The sequence below is a fragment of the Athene noctua genome, chromosome 1, assembly GCF_965140245.1.
Source record: "Athene noctua chromosome 1, bAthNoc1.hap1.1, whole genome shotgun sequence".
Lineage (NCBI taxonomy): Eukaryota > Metazoa > Chordata > Aves > Strigiformes > Strigidae > Athene > Athene noctua.
This window is the reverse complement of record NC_134037.1, coordinates 33,492,953-33,514,340: the sequence shown is the minus strand read 5'-3', so window position 1 is coordinate 33,514,340 and position 21,388 is coordinate 33,492,953. Positions and strand designations below refer to the sequence as shown.

The following is a 21,388-nucleotide window of genomic DNA, read 5'->3' as shown; positions in this document are numbered from 1 at the left end:
TCTTCTCTGCTATTTTTATTTGGCATTTCTCTTGTTGTCAACTCTTCTTCATGCTCATACATCATGTTAATTACTTTTGTGTAGGCACATGTAAAATTGCACAGCTGCCAACTTGGCCAAAAACTGGATTAATTCAAAATTTTTGCAGCTGCATTCAACACTAAAACTTTTCCACAAATTTTGTCCTAAAGTTGGAGTATGCGTTGCTGAGCAGAAGAAAAGCAAGATTCAGGTTTCATAAAAATCACAGAAATTTAATTTTAATTCTATAAGGGCAACCTTCACACTCTCAGACAGAACTCATGAAAGAAATTTCTCACATTACAGCTACCTGACACCTTTCTAGTACCTAAGTATTACTATGAGTTCAATAATCATAAGTATATATAATCATATTTATGTTTATTGAATTTGCTGTAATACTTAAGCATTATATACATTTATATAATACTTAGGTATCACACACACATATATATAAACACATATATATGTATATACATATATATACACACATACTGAAGATTTTGGTCAAAATTAATCATAACCAAAGAACAAAAATTTTAAAATCAGTTTTGAACGAATATATGATTTTTTTGAGTTAGTTTCAATTGCAGTGAAGATTTAACATGAAGTCTACACAGTGTTTACTGTTAGGAGTAGTTTTATGAAAGTGGTTTAGCAAAAAACTCCCAGAAATGAGGCACTTAAAATCCATTTCATAAGGGCTTAACTGGGATTCAAATAATGCCCTAGCTTGTGTCAGACTTTCTCTCTGCACACATGTAAATAATACCCATTTGGAATAAATAGCAATTAAAATTTTACAGTTTCCCAAATATGTTTGCTGCATGATAAATAAATAATTAAAGCGAACCTCTAAGCAAACATAATTCAAACAGATATGGTAGACACAAACTGTGTGACCTCTGAACGTCTCCCTTTAAGCCACACTCAGAAAATTGTTTGCCTTTTGGTTCTCCAAGACCCATCCTGAATCAAGATTTCCTACACAACATACTGTGCCCTACAGAGAGTATCTTGAAGAAACTGAGGACTGTCTGTTTGTGTAGTGTCTTGAACAGTTACCATCATGATTATATCCTTTAATCCCTACAGTCAGACTTATGAACAATATTACTCCACCTACTCACTTTGCATAACTTTTTTTTTCTGTGTGCAAAGGGCAATAAAAGAAATCAGAACAACGCACATTGAATGCACTGTAACAAAGCAGAGTTGCTATATGAGCTCACCAGGGCAGAGTGCAATATTGCAAGGTTTATGTTGTGTTTCAGGTCCATCACATGATCTTCCCCCATACTGGGGAGGTATACATGACCTTGTCCTAGTTCTTTGGCCTCGACCACATGTGAATGAACACAAACTCCAAGGTGACCATTCCTCCCAAACGCCATGTACTGCAACAAACCAAACAGATTTTAACCAGAAATAGACACAGAAGTAACAGAAGGATTTCAAAATAAACAAGATCAATATTTTAAATGGGAATTACTTTGCCAGTTTCAAGGAAATCAGTACATAAGTAATCTTCAGCATTTGCAAATAAATCCTTTATAAAATTTAGCTAATTTTAATTTTAAATGTATATTTTCTCTAAAATATATTTAACTTCGAAGCATTTTCTCTAGTCTTTAATCTCACTGCCACATTTTCTTTTCATTCATGATTTTAAGAAAGATAGCTTTCCTTTTCTAAAGTTAGTTATGGTGTCTTTGGTGCTGATGAGATAGCCCTGATTTTCCGGAGACTAGTCTTTGTGAAAATCAGGCATGTACAATGATTTATTCTATCAAGATATCAATAAAAACTTGAAGCAATCAAAACTAAGCTTTCTTTTGAAAATATAGGAATAAATGCAATCATTTCTTACTGTGTCGCCAGAATAAATAGCCATTTCCTTACAATCATTTAACTTGTTTAAATTCTGGTGGAAACATGGCAGCACATGTGCTTGGTTATTCTCCATGAAAATTCCAAGACCACATAAGCAAAAGAGGTTTGTACTATTTCCTTACGTGAACATATTAATTGATTTAACATACACAGTAATACATGCATCATTCTATCTTCAAAAACTATTCACCCAACAAACTGCAAACACCTTCAGAAGTACACAATAAATTACAAACACATAACAATATTTTTATATACAAGTATTTAATAAAATTTATATAAAGAATCATAGAAGATGCATCTTTCTCTACCTTATTTTTTTTCCACTGTAGGAGAAACTAATATAAAATATCCATATAAGCTTATATACCATATGCATTTCCTTTTCAGAAACAATTCAAGTTAAATTTTCAGAAAGTTTTCTAATATATGATAGTTAAGAATGTATTGGTAAAACAATTCCATACATGCACTGGTAAACCAGTTCTTTATAAATTGAAAAATACTGCAAAACTTTAGTTGTTTTTCTTCTGCTTAAATAAAAACAGTTGCACAGGTTTAAATTAGGCATTGTGAGAACAGGAATGTAGTAATGAGAGCTGTAGTAATGCTAGGCATTTAAGAGAAATCCATAGACTTAGTACCCAGACTGAGCATCACACCTGGTATCACATAACTGTGTGTTTCTGCAACCCTGTCTGTTTGAAGGGTGTCTGGAGGGTGATACAGTGTATAACATCTCAGTGTATCGTTGGTAAAGATTCACAACATTACAGAAGAGATTTTCTGGTTCACTTTTTTCAGCACTGTGAAAGAACGTCTTGTATATTGGTTTCCTTTGCCCTGAAGGTACGTATCACCTGCCCAGTTTCTACGAATAAAACTCTTTTCTTGTAGGGTTCAGAATAACATTTCCTGGGGTGAAATTCAGTTGCCAAGGGTGTAGAAGAATGTTCAGCTTCCTGGCATATTATCAAAAAATCATCAGTAAGATCAAGGGGAATTCTGCATTTAGGAAGGTTCTATTGCATTTCATTAAAAGTAAGGAAAACTGTCATTTCAGATGCTATGCTGAGGTAAAAAATTTGTTAACTAACTTCTGAGAAATTGTACCAGACAGAAAATGTCAAGCTTCATTCAGGGAAGATTTAACCCACTAGATAACAGCTCAACTGATGAAAGATTTTTAGTTGGTCACATAAAACTGGTCAACAAGCAAAATAATTATTCCACATCCTACATGGCCAGCTTTTTAAAAATTATCTTCTTCTAAGTATCACATCAATCTGCAATATAATAGCAAAAAACCCAAACCCCAACCCTCAGGAACATTCCAAATTAATGTTGAAGTGACAGATTTTAGTCTAGTTGTTTTAGAGACCTTAATTAACTGTGGCATTTTGGTCAAAAACAGGAAACCTAACTCTTCTAAAACTAATAAATTGATGCCTACATCTGCATATAATCCCTTACATTTCATCTTTTCTCAACAGGTAGTATACTTAGACAGGTATTATACTCTGATCCAGCCACATGATCTGAAGATATTTTTCTCATTGACAAAATAGTAGATTCTGATTCCAGACATATTTCTAAGACTTAAAATGTTTTATCATATGAGAAAAATTAATGAGAAATCAATTTCTCAGATCCAACTCCAAACAGTAGTCAGTAATAACAATGATAGCATTTCATCTCCTGATATCACAATGGTTCATTGAGATATTCAGGTGCAACAAGAAGTTTAAAAAGCACAAAACTTAGCAAACCAAAATTAATCCAAATTAGAAAAAGATTATTCTATAAAAAATAATAAATTAGAAAGGTCTTGACACTAAGTAGACACAGGCTGAAGTTCTCTAGGGTACATACAAGTTTAAATCTATTGTTTAATTTGGAGTTTTGATTTGATGCTGTCAAAATATTACAAGTTAGTTGTTTTTATTTAAAAATGACAGAAACATGTGCTGAGAGGCTCTTTAAGGATACTATGTTGAACCAAAAGGTGGTATATCTCTTCTGACAAAAGTGACTCCATGTTAGCAGCAAGACAGAATAATTCTTTTGTGATTTTGGATCTGAACATAAGCCAGAACAAAATGTTTCACTTTGGGTGGACTCAAACTCTATCCTATATCTATTTGTGGTTTTCAGTAAGCTGTGTCCAAAATCATCTTCCGTGACAAATTTTAGCTCATTAAATAAAAATTTCACTGTAACTTCTTGTATGTATATTTGAAACTAGTACATAACTAATAAAGTCAAGGATAGAAAAGGCGTAACACTAGGAAAACAACCAATGTCAGTAAACAAATATCCAGAAGAATTAATCTATTCAATGTATTACAGAAGTGTCCTGTATTATCCAGATCAGCTTTAAAAGAATATCTTGATTTCAAATTTCTTACCTTTGAATATTTTTTCTGATATTTCATTTACATATTCTTTCTTTAATAACATTTTCTAAATGCAAAACACCCTATAATATCTGATGAATTATAGCCAGATGAGCTATGCCAAATTACACCAGATGGAGAGCTGGCCCACAGAGGAGTTACTGTTTTCTATAACACAGTTTCAGATGAAAGATTCATTATTTGGGACAAAAATATACAGATTATTGCCAACTTATCTGTTAAAAAGATTGCTAGCACAATGAGTTTGGATTACTGCAGAGTGTCTTTCTCTTCTCTCTGCCACTCTGTGAACCTAATCATGTTGAAGTGAACACCCACAGTGTTCACAATACCCAACTGCTGTGAAGTGGGAGGAGGCGTGAGGCCATGCTGGCCTTCATCCTACAAGCATATTTTGGGAGATTTTTATTAGGGTTTAAATGCTTTTGATTTGTTCAGCTTCAAACTGAACAGATATTGGAAAGCTATTAAGGCCACTGATGTTTCACTGTAAGTGTTACTGGTCCAGTACTGTTTAATATCTTCATCAATGACATAGACAGTGGGATCTAATTCACGCTCAGCAAGTTTGCATACACCAAGCTGAGTGGTGTGGTTGACCACATCCTACAGTTGTGGGATGGGATGCTATCCAGAGAGACCTGGACAAGCTTGAGAAGTGGGCCCATGCAAACCTCATAAGGTTCATCAAGGCCAAGTGCAAGGTCCTGCAACTGGGTTGGAGCAATCACTGGTAGTAATACAGGCTGGGGGATGAAGGGACTGAGAGCAGCCCTGTGGAGAAGGATGTGGGGGTACTGGAGGATGAAGAGCTGGACATGAGCCAGCAATGTGTGCTCGCAGACCAAAAGGCCAACTGTATCCTGGGCTGCACCAAAAGAAGCACAGCCAGCAGGTCAAGGGAGGTGACTCTGCCCCTCTACTCCAGTGAGACCCCACCTGGAGTACTGTGTCCTGCTCTGAAGTCCTCAGCACAGGTAAGACATAGACCTGTTAGAGTGGGTTCAGAGGAGGACCACAAAAATGATCAGAGGGATGGAACACCTCTCCTGTGAGGACAGGTGAGAGAGTTGAGGTTGTTCAGCCTGGAGAAGTGAAGGTTCCAGGGAGAACTTATAGTGGCCTTTCAGTACTTAAGGGGGCACTTATAAGAAAGATGGGGACAGACTTTTTAGTAGGCCCTGTTGTGACAGAAGAAGTATGGTTGTAAACTAAAAGACTGTACATTTGGACCGGATATAAAGAAAGTTTTTACAATGAGGATGGTAAACAATGAAACAGGTTGCCCCCAGAGGTGGTAGGTGCCCCATCCCTGGAAACATTCAAGATCAGGTTGGACGGGGCTTTGAGCAATCTGATCAAGTTGAAGATGTCCTGGCTTACTGCAGGGGATTTGGACTAGATGGACTTTAAACATCCCTTCCAGTCCAAACCATTCTATGATTCTATGGTATCTTAGTTTACTATGGCTGAATAACTCCATCTAAGCAGATGCTACATTAATGGAATTTAAAAAATTAAATTAGAGGGTTTGTATGCACAAATTTAAATTCACTTAAGTGCTATAGTTTCCTTTTGTATAGCTTAAATTGTCTTACTCTTCCTCTCAAGTGAAGGACTGAACTTCCAGAGCATAGTTTACTAACAATGAAGCTATGATTTTGTTACTGTACCATGCAGGCACATATATCAAAATGTGCAACAGGAATATGGCTAAACTTCATTGATATAAGCCCCGAGGGAAAAAAAAAAAAAAAAAAAAGGCAGAAAAGTAAAGCAGTCTTAGCGTATCACACCAGTCAAAATAGAGTTTTTGAGCATACAAATGTTTTAAATGATTTAGTGTATTCCTGCTCCTGACATGTCTTGCTTTACCCATAAGCCTGAAAATGATGAGCTTCAGCTAAATCTTGTGGTAAAAGTTGTTGAAGAAAATGGAAAAGGAGAAATAAAAACTAACTCAGATGATCTAAACTTCAAGGAAATGATCCACTAAACTGAAATGAATCAGTGGCACTGTAGTGTACTGGATCCTGAGATGTCCTTGCCCACAACCAGTAATGACGGTTACCTAAGCTATGTTTTGTTGCATACTATGCTGAACTTTTCTAGAAAGCTCTTGATTCCAAGACAGACTGAATTAGCTAATGGACTCCACACCTGAAGTAGTAGTGGTACAGAACAAATATAAATAAATTAAAAATTATGTGAATAATGATTCCTTCATGATTTTACTTGAATTATCAGGAGTACTATTTTGAAATTTAAAGTTTCATTTCAATACTAATACATATATATGTTTATATGGTGAATCCCATTCTGAAAATTTTCCAGGACAGTGAGATCACAGAGAGATGTATTTCCTAACATCCCAGTGAGTATCTTAGACAGTAAAGGTAGTATATGAAGGCAACAGATGGTAATACTCTGGAAGACTTGCAAGTATTTGCAAGTTTAGCAGGTTCCTTTGAAACCTGTGGATAGATGTTTGACGTATAGTCCAGTAGGCCACACTTTTTTTTATTTTGAATGGGCAACTTTTGATTAGGAGACATTATTACAGCTCTCAGAATGCCCTCCTCTTACCTTTATTAATGATGCAAACATATAATGAATATGCCCCAGTAGATTTTTTTATTTGTAGGTTACGAGGAGAGACCACTGTAAAGTTTCTGTATGTTTATCACTTCTAGTTTATGCTCCACCATGTAAAATCTTGCTGTGACAACAGAATCCTAAAGCTGTATGGAATGAGTGGTACAGGTCTGGGTACACAGGCCAGATCCCAGTTATATATGCATATGTTTGGATTGTTATGCCAAATCTGTGTTTTAATTATAGTAGTATACAAATTGTGTATTTTGTTATGCTTTGACCAGGGATAATCCTGAACTATGCAACTCTCCAAGACAGGATACATATTTAGGACAGATGATATTTAGGCTAATAGTTAAAGGGATGTTTGAAAAATTAATGGTTCTATGACTAGGAAAACACATTTCTAAATTGCTAATCTTGCACACTGCCACACAGTAGTGACCCTGTAGCCAGAGACCAGCATAAGTTAATAAGGTTATTGTAATTATGTGAAACAACATGAAAGATTAAGCCCAGAAGGCTAACTATTTAGAAAAAGTAACTCAGGATACATAAAGATTATCAGAACCAACTGTGCTGATCTGAAAAAGAAAATATCTTGGCACTATCACTCTTAGCCAGTGAGAATTGGTAGCCATTCCTCATACCAGGCATCTGGAAACAAAAGCTGTACCCTGAATTGGGTGTTCATGTGTAAGGAAAGAGCCCCTTTGTGACCTGAGAAATATTGAGCGGTCTTTTTGTGTGAGCATTGTTTAGAAGTTTGCTAGACAATGTGATATTTAAGAATTAACTTTTTTTCCAGTTTGATTTGACAGGAAATTAATTACCTTGGCTTTTACATTACATGGATTTTGTTTTGTTTTGTTTTGTTTTGGTATGAAATGTTCTCATTCCTTACTGGAATGAAGATAAAATTCTGTAAAGTAGGTGATTTAGATGCCTTTCCTCTTCTTAGGTAGTACTAAATGACAAGAAAAGCAGGCAGAACTACATGTCATTGAGAATGCTGCACTGTGTGTTTTCATCTTCATACTTCATGCAGTTTCAAAGGAATCTTTAAATCTATGATTGTTTGGAACATTTGTTCTTTTCTTTTATAGTTCTCTTTTTACACTTCTTATTTTTGTACTATCAAGTCAAGAGTTCTTTTGCAATGTATCCCACCTCTGGCAGACATTACACTAGCCTCACCTTTTTAGAAACAGCTGCCATTTTTATATGAAAACACTTCAAATGATCGAACTCAGCCCTGCCTGGAAATTTCCATATTAGAAATGTTAGAAAATCCTATGTGAATTTTACCTAAAGCACAGTAATAAAGCATTAGGTGCTGAGAGCGGTTCTTATTACAGTGATGGTTTATCTAGATGCAATCTTTTAAGTTGCTTTCCATTACAGAGGTTTCCTAAAGATCTTATAATGCTGATACACAAACCCTGATGGGATCACATAGGCACTTTCTGTGGGATATTTTTCAAGACACAGTAACAACATGAGCGTTTGATTCTACATATTACTACTCACTGAGATAAAGTCCAGGGAATTCTCTGTGTATGACAGCTAGTTTACCTCAAAAATTGAGGGATCTTCCTCAGAAGCTGAAAATGGCTCACCACCCTCCTGGGATCAAACCTTACAAAGACCTGAGGAATTTGTGCATCTGAAGGGAGGCGTATAGGTTTTCTGCATTTACTTAATGAATGTAGTCACAAGGCATATGCCTTCCCTTTTCCTTCTCATCACAGATTAATCAGATCCACAGGTAAAGTTTAAAGAAATGAGATGTGCCCTTTCAGCAACTAACTTGAACATGACTGTCTCTTCTCCTTAGTGTGTAACTACTGCTTAACTCCAAGTGTGTCCAGATCTCTGAGACAAAAGGAGTAGGAAAACTGATGCAAGACACTGATGACCTTTAACTTGTGTCAGATGTAAGAGAATTACTTTTCGTCTGATCTTTCTTCCTTTGATGGGCAGCTGTTGCCCTTTCCTGACAGAACAATGTTAAAGGAAAGTCCATGAAGATCTTACTGTGTAGAGAACATTGTCTGGCTCACTGCCTAGAAGACAATATTCTAAATGGTGAAACAATAGCAGTGTCGAATAATATATGTTAACTTAGCCCACCCTGTTAATCAGTCTCTGCTTCTTGATGTATTGGCGATCTGGATTTCTTCCTTAGTTTGTATTTTGTACTCATGCTATACCTTCTCTCTTCTGACTAAAAATCAGAGAATATAGACTTTTTAAAAAAATCTGAAACTGTCAGAAAAAAGGGACTCTTTTTCCATACCTTGTCTGTTCTGAAAGTAAAAACAACAATCTACATGACAAAATTTCACAGCTGAATAGAATTACACTTCTCTGCTCTAATTGAAATGTTCTTATGAAATTTGTTAATAATAATAAAAAAATAATAAAAATAATAATAATAATATAGTTGCAAATTCTTATCATTATACAGTTCAAAAACATCCACAATTTTATTTATTGGCTGCTAACACTACCTGGACAGAGGGCAGTGTTATTGCAAACCCTTGATTCTCTTAAAGGGCCGCTGCAGTGTGTCCCGTAAGGTGATACACAAGTTCTGGTTCGCACCTGCGACCCTTGACCACAAGTAACTGAACACGTACTCCACTGCGCCCACTCTTCAACACCAGATTCACCTGTATTCAAGACAACAAACAAACATGAATATAGACATAAGTATTAATGAGACTTTTTTTTTTTTTTTTCCCAAAAGCTTGTTACTGTCTGCTCTTTTAAATCAAAGAAAAAGGTACCACACCAAAATAAGTATTTAAAAGTTCATGGAGTGAAGCAGCTGTGAAAATATGCAATGAATAGAAAATAAATACACCTATAATGTTGCAGTCACATAATGCCTGTCAGAGGGAAATACTTTAATCATTTAGTATCATTTACAACTTTAAGAGAAGGACTGCCCTTCAACACTTGAGAAACAACACTGCCCTCGGGATGCTAAAAGAATTTAGACAACTCTTTTTATATAATAGTAAAGGATTTATCTTTAATATTTATACTTATCACTCTAGAATGAAGGCTAGGTAATAGTTTAAGGAACTCCACCAAAGGGAATCAGGATTTTTAAAAAGACCCAAACCAACCCTCTAATTTCTTGTATTTTCTTCAGTGGAGGAGAGTCGTTTAGCATTTGAAAGATGTTCCCTGGCAAAGAGAAGCACTTTGCTTACCAAATTTTAATCGGAACGGTGGGATGGGAACTTTGGTTTGATCACTTACTGCACAGATCTACTCCTTGCTTTTGACCTACAGGTGTGCTAAACTCTTGGATGTGCTAGATCTCATTCCTGTGTATAGTACATGTTCAAAATTGTCAGATGTGATTTATTAATACCATACATTTGGATAGTGTAATTTTTTTATCATTGAGAGATACAACTTTTTTTTTTTTTTTTTTTTTTAAAGCAAGTAATGTGTAAAGTTTTCTTGCATGGATGTTCAGGAAAGAATGCTTCATTTAGGTTCCATGAACAGCCATACACACAATTCTGGAATTCCTTTACCAAAGACATGTTCAGAAAACTGGATCCCCTGAGTATTCTCAGAATGCAAATGTAAAAATAATGTGAATATACCTCACTGAACATTGTGGATTTATGTTTACCTTCTTTCATTAAAAATCAGTATAAAAAGGCATGCTGAAGCTTCTATTACACCCTCTATTTTTAAACCTAAGTCCTTTTTGAAACAAATGGGATTTTCTGCTTTAAAATTAGTGGCATGATACAATCTTCAGTCTTTAATAGCTTGCTTAAAATTTAAGTTATATCAATATACCTCTAGTCTTCCAAAAGTTCTGATATTGGTTACAATCAAGGGAATGTCTGCAAACCAGGAAGACTCTCGTGTTATTTTCCAAGAATCCAGTAAATGACATACTATTTCTTCACACTGAGCTTTTGTAGCAAGCATCTGTCCAAGCTCTTTCTGTTTTGTTCCCAGAGGCCAAGCATGAAACCTTTGCAAAATGCTTGTCTCTGCTAGTCCTCTAGGAAGCAATTCTAAGGCTATTCAATGCTTTTAAAAAAAAATGTGCTTCTTATTCAGTAAGAAGACAGAATGCTTTATAATTAGCACACAAATCCCTCTGCTTTTCATGAAATTATATACAATTCTAACAATTTCTATGGACAAGGACAAATCAATGAGATTTTTTACATACAAATATTCACCAAAGTGATTTTTGTAGTCATTTTCTTTATCCGTTAGGTGATAAAAATGAGAAATTTAATCACTGATTATTGTTTTAATCATTTTTCTGATATGAATTTAGCATTTTGATTAGGTTGTTACATGGCTTGGGTTCAGGTTAGATGATATAATATGGCAAATATAGCTAATATGTAGGTAGACATTAACAATTATACAATACATACTATAAGTCCTATGTACATGGTAAAAATACCTGTATTACTATGGGTTTCTAGGCTAATATTTTTTGTCTTTTCCTATGTTTGAAGTTTGACTTTGCCTTTGTTTAAATGGTTTAGTTGAAAGGTCAAACAGCAGAAAAATCAAAGCTGTGTTTCTCAGGGTGTTTCTCATTATGTAAAACAGCCATATATACTCAGTGTAAATTATCCATTATCCAACACAGACATGGTGACAATGCATAGCTAATAAAATACAGAAATAAAGTATTAAAATTTAAAGTTTTGGATATCTTAAAGTAATAAAAAGCTCCTCTTAACCCTTGGAATACGATGAAAAGTAGCAGTAACATGATACTGAGAAGTGTGATTGTATTGAATTAATTTTGAAATTAATATTAATTATTAGAAGTTCTGAGCATATATGTACTGTCCATTTACAAAAGGCAGAATCTAGCAATATTCTTCAACATATGTAAAGGATAGAAGGCTTAAACATTTGCTGGAACAAGATTCTCCATATCAACATGATGTAAGGTGCAAAAAGAGTGATATCAGAGAAAATAAAGGACAATTTTTTCTCACCAGCTGCTTCACTTCCTTTTGCACAATGCATTATGGTTTTTTAGTAACTTTTAACTTTTCAGAGTATTTTGTACTGCTGTGAGTATGATTATTACTTATTTTAAAATATTTTAAGATAGGGAAACATCTTCACAGACATATAGTATAGTTAACTATTTTTAATTTAAGCAAATAAAGGCTTCTTTATTTCCTAGAATAAACCTAGATTGCCTACATGTACTGTAAATACATATTCTATTGTTCTCTTTATCTGTTTTCCATTTTTTCCTTTTCTGAACTGAAAATTTCCAACGGGCTACTTTTCATTTTCCTTCTAGTTTCTATTACTTGAGAACTCTTAAATTTTTATATCTATTGTATTAAACCTACAATCTAAAATTAACTATTGGCAATCTACCAAGCCCTTATTCTCTGCTGTTGCTTGATATGTAAGAGGAAACATAACTTACTGTATGGAAGGCCTCATTGATTTGTGTAACACTTACCTGTATTATACTCTCTAAATCCCATAACACCTAAGGGAAGGATCAGTCCAAACATATAAAATGACAAATATAGGACAATAAATTATTCACAGAATATTATTGTTTAAAATAAAATGTTTTACTGCCTCAGATCACTCACAAACAAACAGGAAAATGCATATTTTAATACCACATTTTAAAACTCTTCCATTCCCAGCAAAATTCGTTGGATTAAGTCCACTATTCTAACAGTATTAAATGCTTTTCAAAATCTTTTATAGGACAATTCTCTACTCCTGTCTCCCTTCCTTTTAAAACAATATAAACATTTTGTTGCAGTTTTACATGTTTTATTATTACACAAAATAAAATATTAAACAGGCTTAAAATATAAGAAACCTCATAAACTCAGTATCCATTTACTTTAAAGGCTATTAGACTTCTTAGTACATGGGTAAATTCATGAGATAGGTATGTTAGAAAAAACCTTATGAATCAGTTTAAGAAGATATCACATTAATTATATCACAAGAAAATGGATGCATTAGAGGTGAAGAAAATATGCAATGATCACTACAAAGGAAAATCAAAATGAAGAGATGAAAATTAGTATGTCCAAAAAGAGCACAGTATTACTTAAAATGTGTTAATCTACAGTACGTAAAATATAGATTTCATCAAAGTTGGACATGTAAATTTATATGCTCTGCTGATATATCTCACATGCTTTCAGAACAGGACCTCGAAAACCAAGCCTGTATGATTTTGAACGTTCATCTCCCACTCAACACACACAATCCATCAGAAGGTGCTGGTATAAATGCTGCATTTATAATGCAGTTCTCTAACACCCATAATAGATGCACTGCAATGCATGACTAGAAATTATCAAATACAAGTTTTACCTGATAATACAAAAGTTTTAGGGATTTATATGAGGAAGTAAAACAGATTATCTTTTTTTTTTTTTTTTTTTTTTTTGAGTAATTGTATGAATTCAAGAAGCAGCATAAAAGCAAAGGTGTTATTCTATGTAGTAAGCAACTAACACTCTAAGTCTGAGCTAGGTATGTAAGCAGTAAGTTCTACTTGCCTAAACAAAAACTGCATGGAGAGCAAGAGGGTTCTAGGCTCCCTTCTTCTGCTACATTTGCTTAGAGTAGTATCAACTGAGAGTTAGCCATAAAAGTAATCCCACAGATTAATAGGAGGGAAACAGACTTTTTCCCCTTCTAAATTCTTTACCAAACAGATCTACACTGATTGGCTTATATATGTATTTAGATTACTTAATATACTGATTTCTCCAAATCTGTTAAGTAAAGCACCCTACTACTAAGTCAACATGCAATATAACTAGAAGCAATTATAGCTCTTTTACTAAAGTGAATATAAACTGGAAGCATTATATATGACTGATGCAGGCATATTTTCTAGGTTAGTAACTATGGAATACAGAGTAAGTTGTTTCAAATCCATACAATAATTATGGGGCACAAGATTTTCAACACAGTAACTTACTGGAATGCAGTGTGTAGGGAACCATTGAAGAGATTTTACCAACAGATACACAGATCATTACTGATGTCAAAATGGGCAGAAGTTTTGGTATATGAGAGCTTAATTCAACTCACCACTGAAATTTTATCATTTAACCTCAAAAGCAGCTGTGGTTACTGTTGGTAACTGTTGGTAAACAGGATTTTTTTTTATTTTTTTTTTAAATTACTTCAGCTCTAGGTTTGTAATATCATTTTGGTATCTTTATCTAAAGAAGATGAAGTTGCTCCAACAAAATTAGAGTATGCTTTAGATGAAAAACTGTTAGATAATTTGCACATCCAATTAAAAACTACTTACGGCCAATTTAATTTAGCAATTATGAATCTGCAAACTAGAGAATACAGTGTTGTTCTGGTCCAAAGATAGTAAATGCTGAATGTATGCACATTAAAGTCACCCTACTAATTAATTAATTTGATAAACGCCTAAAGCTGGGATTAGACCTCAGTCTATTTATATAGAAATTCTGAAGCATGTTCTTAACATCTTTGGAAGAAAGTTAATATGTCAGAGTCAGCTGTTCTGTGTTTTGTACATGTGAGACAGCTTTTACTACTAAAGAAATTCATGCTTACACTAAATGTTTCAGTACCCACATTCACAGTGCATGTTTTTGTATGACCTACCTAATTCTCAGCTACTTTATTTATGGACTTTAACTGGTGAAAAAAAAATAAATGATTCAAAAAAAGTATCAGCTTAGAAAACTGACAAATATGCAGCAAAAGATTATGGAAACATGCAGTGGTTTTGCTAAAATTAACAACAGTAAATAGAAAAATGTAACTGATGTATTACCAGTTTGTGCCATAAATTTAGCAGCATCAGCTTGTTCCTGAGGGACCCTTTTCTCATGAACAGATCGAGGTCGCTGACTTTTAATTGTATGATCTCCCATCATTCCAAATTCTAAAGACAGAATAAAGGTTTATGAAAGCTTGTGTGTAGACATTTCTCAAAAGTCACATACTGTCTCATGCAATATGTTCCTAAACATACCTGGAAGTTGCTGGTAAGAGTCAGGCAAGTGATCATGGCAGTTAACATCAACTTAACTTTGCTACGCTCAGCTTTTAATAAATAAATACTTAAATTTGTGTCTGCTGCTTTTCAAACATGGTTTTATTGTATGAACCAACATTCAAGGTAGTGACACATACTATATATAAGCTGTTTGACACGGAACAAAAACAATTATTCAAATGCAGACATTTTATTCCTGTATTTTGAATCAGTGCAAACCACACACCTGAAAATGATTGACAGTGTTAGACATTGCTGTTTTATGGCAGAGCCTGCTGCTCCTCCAGAGGACTTCTATTTCTGCACTTGTCTTTCAGGCTAATGAAGCCTTCAACAGAGATAATGAGTCATCTTTGGGAATGGTGGCAATGCAAAATAATAATAAGTTAGCCAATGAACTGATTAATTTTTAGGCTGAATCCAGTAGAACAAGTGCTTGTGAACTGTTTCCTTTCTGAAATCTGTTATAAAGACTATAAGTTATATCTTGCCCTCAGTATTTAAAACGTCCGCACTGATTTTAATAGGGAAATCTATGTAAAAAACAATTACATAAAGGCCCAGAGTGTGGGAGACAGAAGTGTTTCATTTTCCATCCTATTACTGCTGTCATCTTCCCGCTCTGGTCCTAGCCTTCTCACCTCAGACTCCATTTTTCCTTTCGTGATGAAATGTGGGGGGTCCTTTGCACTTAGTGGGGGGGCTGCTGTGTCTTCAGCACAATTCCCTCTGGTCCTCCCAAGCACACACAGCTGCCTGCAGCTTGGTGCTAAATATTCAGTTTTTGTTGGGACTCTAATTTAGAAAGTGTGTGCTGGGAAACATGGGTTAACATTGAAACTACTCCAACTACAATCACATGAAGTTTCTGATGAGGCAGAAGGTGTCTGAAGCACTAGGAATATAAACATTAAAAAATACTTTTCTGCTGGACGGTTACCTTGCAAACACAAAATTCAAAATTCTCCCCAATTTGTAAAGTTATGAAGATAATAAAACTTACCTTCCTGCCTCAAAAGATTCAAAACATTATATAAGATGTAAATGCTACTAGTATTATTTGCAAACACATTGTTTTGATAAATCGTTGAAGTAAATATACTAAATTTCTGTTTGGAGTAAAAAAAAATAAAAAGCAAAGATATTTTTAAGGGGTCAATCAGCAGAGAGAGAATTTTTTTTCGCTCTAGTAAATTATTTATATATTTCTCCAAATTAGTGTTCCTTTTTTGTAAATATTCATTAATGGTACCACTTAAAATATAAATTTAATTATTCATTTGAGAACAGCAATGCAGTTTGCATGCTAAAGAGAATATTTGAAAATCTAATTAATAAAATATATTTTGAGAATTAAACATTCAACATTTTAAATACATCCCAGAAATAGATATAAAAGATAATTACTATATACACATACATCCATATGTCATGTATATACATATATGTATGTGTATACATATGTGTTATGAATATATTTATTAAAAATACGCCTCTTCTACAGCTCCTCTGATTTACGACAGCTTTTTATTCTGTGTGAAATCTCTTACTATAAGTTTTACAATCAATATTCTAATGCAAATTAAGATTAAAATTATATTCTTACAACTTTAACAAGGTGCAATACAGATGACCATTTAAACTGTAATTACCAACATGGTGAAAGACAAGAGACTTTACAGAGTTTTTGCCCTGAAGTGGCTGCAAAAGCAAGGCATGTTTGCTCTGAGTTTGCTGCCTGCATGCTGCCTGCTCATTAGGCAGCGTACAGGATATGGCACCATTCTTGCAAAAGACTTAATTCTATATTTTAAGTTACAGAGTGCAATAATGGAAGACCTTTGCTGGAGGAAGGCTTTCCAGAGGCATACAGGGAGGTGGTGAATGCTCCAGTACCAGTCCTGCAACGTCCTGTGCTTGGGGAGGCACAAGCAAAGTCCTGCAGGACAGAGACCTCTGGTGAAGAGGCAAAGGAAAGTTTGGGAGATCAGTTTCCAGGGTTGTGGCTTATACCCAGTGTAGCTCCATTCACAGCAATGGAGGTACTCACGAGTATCACCAAGCAAATTAAACCACAAGTTGTTGATGTAAGATCTAACCATGCCTCAACTTTTTCCTTTTTGCACTTAGCAACAACACATTTTTAGTTTACACATTCAATTCACTTCAACTATTTCTGATGGTCTTTTGAGATGCACTTTTCAATTAATCTCCCTTTGATATATTAAGCATTTATATATATAAAAATAATAAACATATATTAAAGTTAATGTTTCATAACAAAGATAAAAATATTTCTTTGTAAGTTTTATTAAAAAAAAGAACTAGACTTATGCAGTGCTCATTTTCATATTCAGCTTAAGTATTTAAACAAAAGCTGCATGAGAACAAAAGCTGTAACAGGAAATGCAGTGTACTGGCATGGGTGAGGACTTTTAAGGCCTCATTAAAATTCAGGCCTCATAAGAAAAGAAAAATAAGGGTCAAGTACATTTTCGTAATGGGATCAGAAGTTTCCAGTTTCTGTGTGCAAGTACAAACAGTGCTCTCAAAATTAACCTAAGCAGCTCAACAGCAGTGCATTTTTATGAAGCATTTTATAATAAAATACCTAACTTAAGTGACTGCCATAGTTTACAATAAATGCTAAATAGAATAAAACTTTCCTCCATTTTCAGATCCTAGCTAAATAATGAATGCAGAAGATGAATTAGTTATGCATTTGTTTTCCCTCAGTACTTTACAGAGGAGAAGTATTTAAAAGCTTTCTGGGGTGGGAAAGCGTTTCAACCCAAGTCAGCCTAAAGTATGACTAAATGGCACAGTGTTTTCAAGAACCTGTTTGTGTGGGAAAGGTGATAGGAACTATCTTACTCTAGACAGTATCTGGCATAGATATCCCGGTCAAGTCAGCATGATTCAAGATCCGATGTCTGGAATATAATATTGAATGTTTGAATTGAGATTCTGAATAAAGGATTTTTTCTCATTCTCACTGTTCTTACCTAGTTCTTGCCGCTGAAAATAAGTTTTATAACCCAGAAAAAGGTATTTTGCAGACATCAATTTCGGAACAGAATTTTTTGGCGATGCCTGACCTAATTTTCCCTTGGGGGAAACAGGACAGTCCTTGCCTCAAACACTGATATTAATCAGATTGTTTCATTAAATAAAGAGGGGCAATGAATCTTTTCAGCAGCAGATAGGTACATGGCCTGATCCCGAAATCACCAGTGTGACTTTAAGTTAAATCTGACAACATGAAAGGGTTTTAATGCTTTTTATTACATTGTTAATGCTATAATCTACCTGCATGAGAATAAAACTCGTAAAGAAATATCTCAAAATGTAAATAACAAATAGCATTATGGAGAACTTTGAATGTATCATTTTAACCAGACCATGACTTATAACAGATCATAACATATTCCAAACATTTGTGGTAGAAAATCTGAGGTTTAGTTATCTGATAAAAGAATGTATCCTGATGTCAGTGGTCCTTTGGTGGCTATGGAAGTACAATAGTTTCCTGCAATAGGCTGCATATTCTTTCTCTTCTCAGCTGTACACAATGGATCAATACCTGAAAGTATCTTAGCAATGCATATATCTTAATATGGATGTGATTTATCATTTCATTTTACATATAACTCTGAAGCATGTAATATAGTTCCATGCCTTCTAGGAGTGAAAAAAAAATAACAATGATGTCTGAAATTCCAAGGTTTACAGTTGAGTATTATTTACAACAACTCTTATCTGTAGTCCCATTGGCTTTACCTTTAGTTTTATGTTATGTTATGGGAATTTTTATTCCTATTGAGTAACCTTTTTAGTTTTTAAAGGAGAAGCTAAAATCTTGCGGCCAATGTAGGTGTACGTTTTTAGGAGAGAAGAGAGGTGCCATGTGCTCTCTGTAGGAACAAAGAAGAAAAAACATCTGTTAACAGTATAAAAATGCAAGGTAGGAAGACTGAGCAATACAAAAGAAAAATATCAGCTTTGCAAGGTTCTACTCACCAATGGTTAGTTTTTGCTCTTTGACAAGTGGAAAATCATTAAAGGTACATGTCAAACAGATTTTATGCCTAAGCTCTTTAATAGTATTTGTAAACCTGTTACATATATATCCTAGTCATCAGATGACATTATAAACCATTGGTTTGGCTTTTATGGCTATTTTTATGTCACATTTCACAGGACCTTCACAGTAAATGTAAATGTATTGATCTGGTTATACCATCTACTATGAATTGTGCTATTAATGGCACAGAACACACTGGCGATAATAAAAAAAAGGCTTTTTCAGCATAGTAGTTGGTGACAACAGCATGAATGAACTGTTGAACTGAAAAAAAAAAAAAAAATGATTCTGAGACATTTAGGGTTACCCATTGAGGGTACATGAAATGTAAAGCAACCTCTGAGAGTTTCTTGTACTGAAATTGTCTGGAAGGTGAGATGGTGAGCAGCTCCCTGAAGGCTGATCAGACCCTTAAAAGCAAAAAGTGGCAATCGATTCCCCAAAGTGACTGTTATTTTCTTCTCTCACCCACAGCACTCTGGCAGTGTACTTCATACTGTCCTACCCACTCCTGAACTGTAAATAGTCAAATGAGTGTTTTAAATTACTCTTGAGTACGGAATGAATATTAAAGGCCTTGCAGCCAGAACGTGCATTAATGCAAATTGTCTCACGTGCAGTAGCATGGCATCCTCTCTGTGCAAACACATAAATGTTCTTCTAAGAAATTATGCAAAATGTTTATGTAAGTCCCAGGAAAGGGGAAGTAGAGGGTGCAGAGAGGGAAAGGAAGAAAAAGAGGGCTATAGAAATATATAAAGAACCCGATTGTTTAATTTTTGGACTGAGCTATTAACTGATTTCAATATGATCTGATTAATTGCAGACTTCCAGGAAGTTGAAAAATTTTCCTACACATTTAACTTATTTGTAGACCATTCTACAGTTTCTCCCACAAACATACTATTGCAATATGCAGCGGTAGGTTTCTTGTCACACTTGCTGCTGGTCAGTACAGTATCTTCTGGTCACTAGATGGCAGAATGTGTGTTGACTTAGAAGCACAATTTTGCATAGAATTGAAAAGTCGGGACTTTCTGTTTCTTTTGCACTATAAAATTATCTCTCACATAATTAAGAAAAAAAATCATTACACTCAAAGGATGGAGAGGTTTTGGTTTGGGTTTTGGGTTTTTTTTGGGTTTTTTATTTCTTCTTCTCTAGGGCTAGAGATAAAAAAACAAAACAAAACACCCAAAGGAAATAAAACATAAACTGCAGTTGTTTTTTCCTTACAGTGAACCCTGTGACAAAAGAGAATAAAATCCCAGGAGCACTCCCTTCCCTGTCTCCAGCCCTGCTTCAGTGTAACAGGGCACCCAGACTCCACAAGGAAGTACTTGTTCTCAAAGGCTGCATTTGCAGGACACAGAGCTTCAGGGCATTGGTGAATTTAATCTCTCTGCAATACCGATTTAAGCTACAGCTTTCTATGGGAACCCCTCAAAATGATATTTCCTCACTAGGCAGGCAGGTTGCCAAAATGGTTACGTAGCTATTAGCTGAACTAGATTTCCATGGGAACCTCTTAGCGAATGTGGAAAACGTTCTTAAAACAGTCTTTGCCTACTTCCTACATAGATCCTGGTCCATAAAAAGTCCTCTTTTGGCTCTCTAAAACAGTATAGAAGAGCTTTGACCAGTTTCATACTGAATGGAATAATTTCTATCACTAGAGTGAATTAAGATCTGAACTGAGCTGTATTTATGAACACAGTGAGAAAGGTATCCTATTACTCATGAAAACATGGAGAGGATTTTAATAGTAGTGGAAATATGAAAGGTATTTGTACTAAGGAAGTAATTTTTTTTTTTTATTGTAAGACACTCTTCTGTTTTATCAAGTAAAAGAAAAAGATAGGTTAACATTTGTAGGAAATTAGATATAAGATTTCCTGTCTTTTGCACACAGAGATATACTCATACATATATGTATGCACTATTTCATCTTTTTAAAAGTTAGGGAAAATAATTATGCATTCTAAACAGTGAACATACTGTACATAGTTAATTAGTTTTTGTTTGTCTCTAGTGACACCCATTTGCTCCCAGGAAATAATGTTGGATTAATACTACTGCTGCCATTTTTAATGACATAAGAAATGAAATATTACTGAATTAAAATATAAATTATAGCACAAATTCTGATGACCTAGACTTTCTTGTGGCAATGCAATCTGCTGTCTCTCTGTGCATCTCTGCAGTGACTCCCTTGGCCAGCCATTATCTTTGGTGGCATCTGAACCTGTTTATTTGTGGTTACAGATTTAGGCTGTGAAAAATATCACAAAGATGTAATATTTATTCACTTTGCATGTG

The 21,388-nt window shown here is 34.5% G+C and overlaps 1 protein-coding gene across 5 annotated transcripts in view; it reads right to left on the bottom strand.

The window, feature by feature from the left end:
* Positions 1 to 21,388, bottom strand: part of ADGRB3 (adhesion G protein-coupled receptor B3) — a 478,609-nt gene that overhangs the window by 275,786 nt on the left and 181,435 nt on the right. For 4 of the 5 annotated variants that reach the window (XM_074895819.1, XM_074895821.1, XM_074895820.1 and 1 more), the window contains exons 3-5: positions 14,761 to 14,871; positions 9,440 to 9,601; positions 1,254 to 1,418 (exon numbers count right to left, since the gene is read on the bottom strand). In XM_074895819.1, coding sequence (XP_074751920.1) covers positions 1,254 to 1,418; positions 9,440 to 9,601; positions 14,761 to 14,871 — 438 coding nt within the window. The remainder of the gene's footprint in view (positions 1 to 1,253; positions 1,419 to 9,439; positions 9,602 to 14,760; positions 14,872 to 21,388) is intronic. The other variant, XM_074895822.1, reaches the window with a different exon arrangement.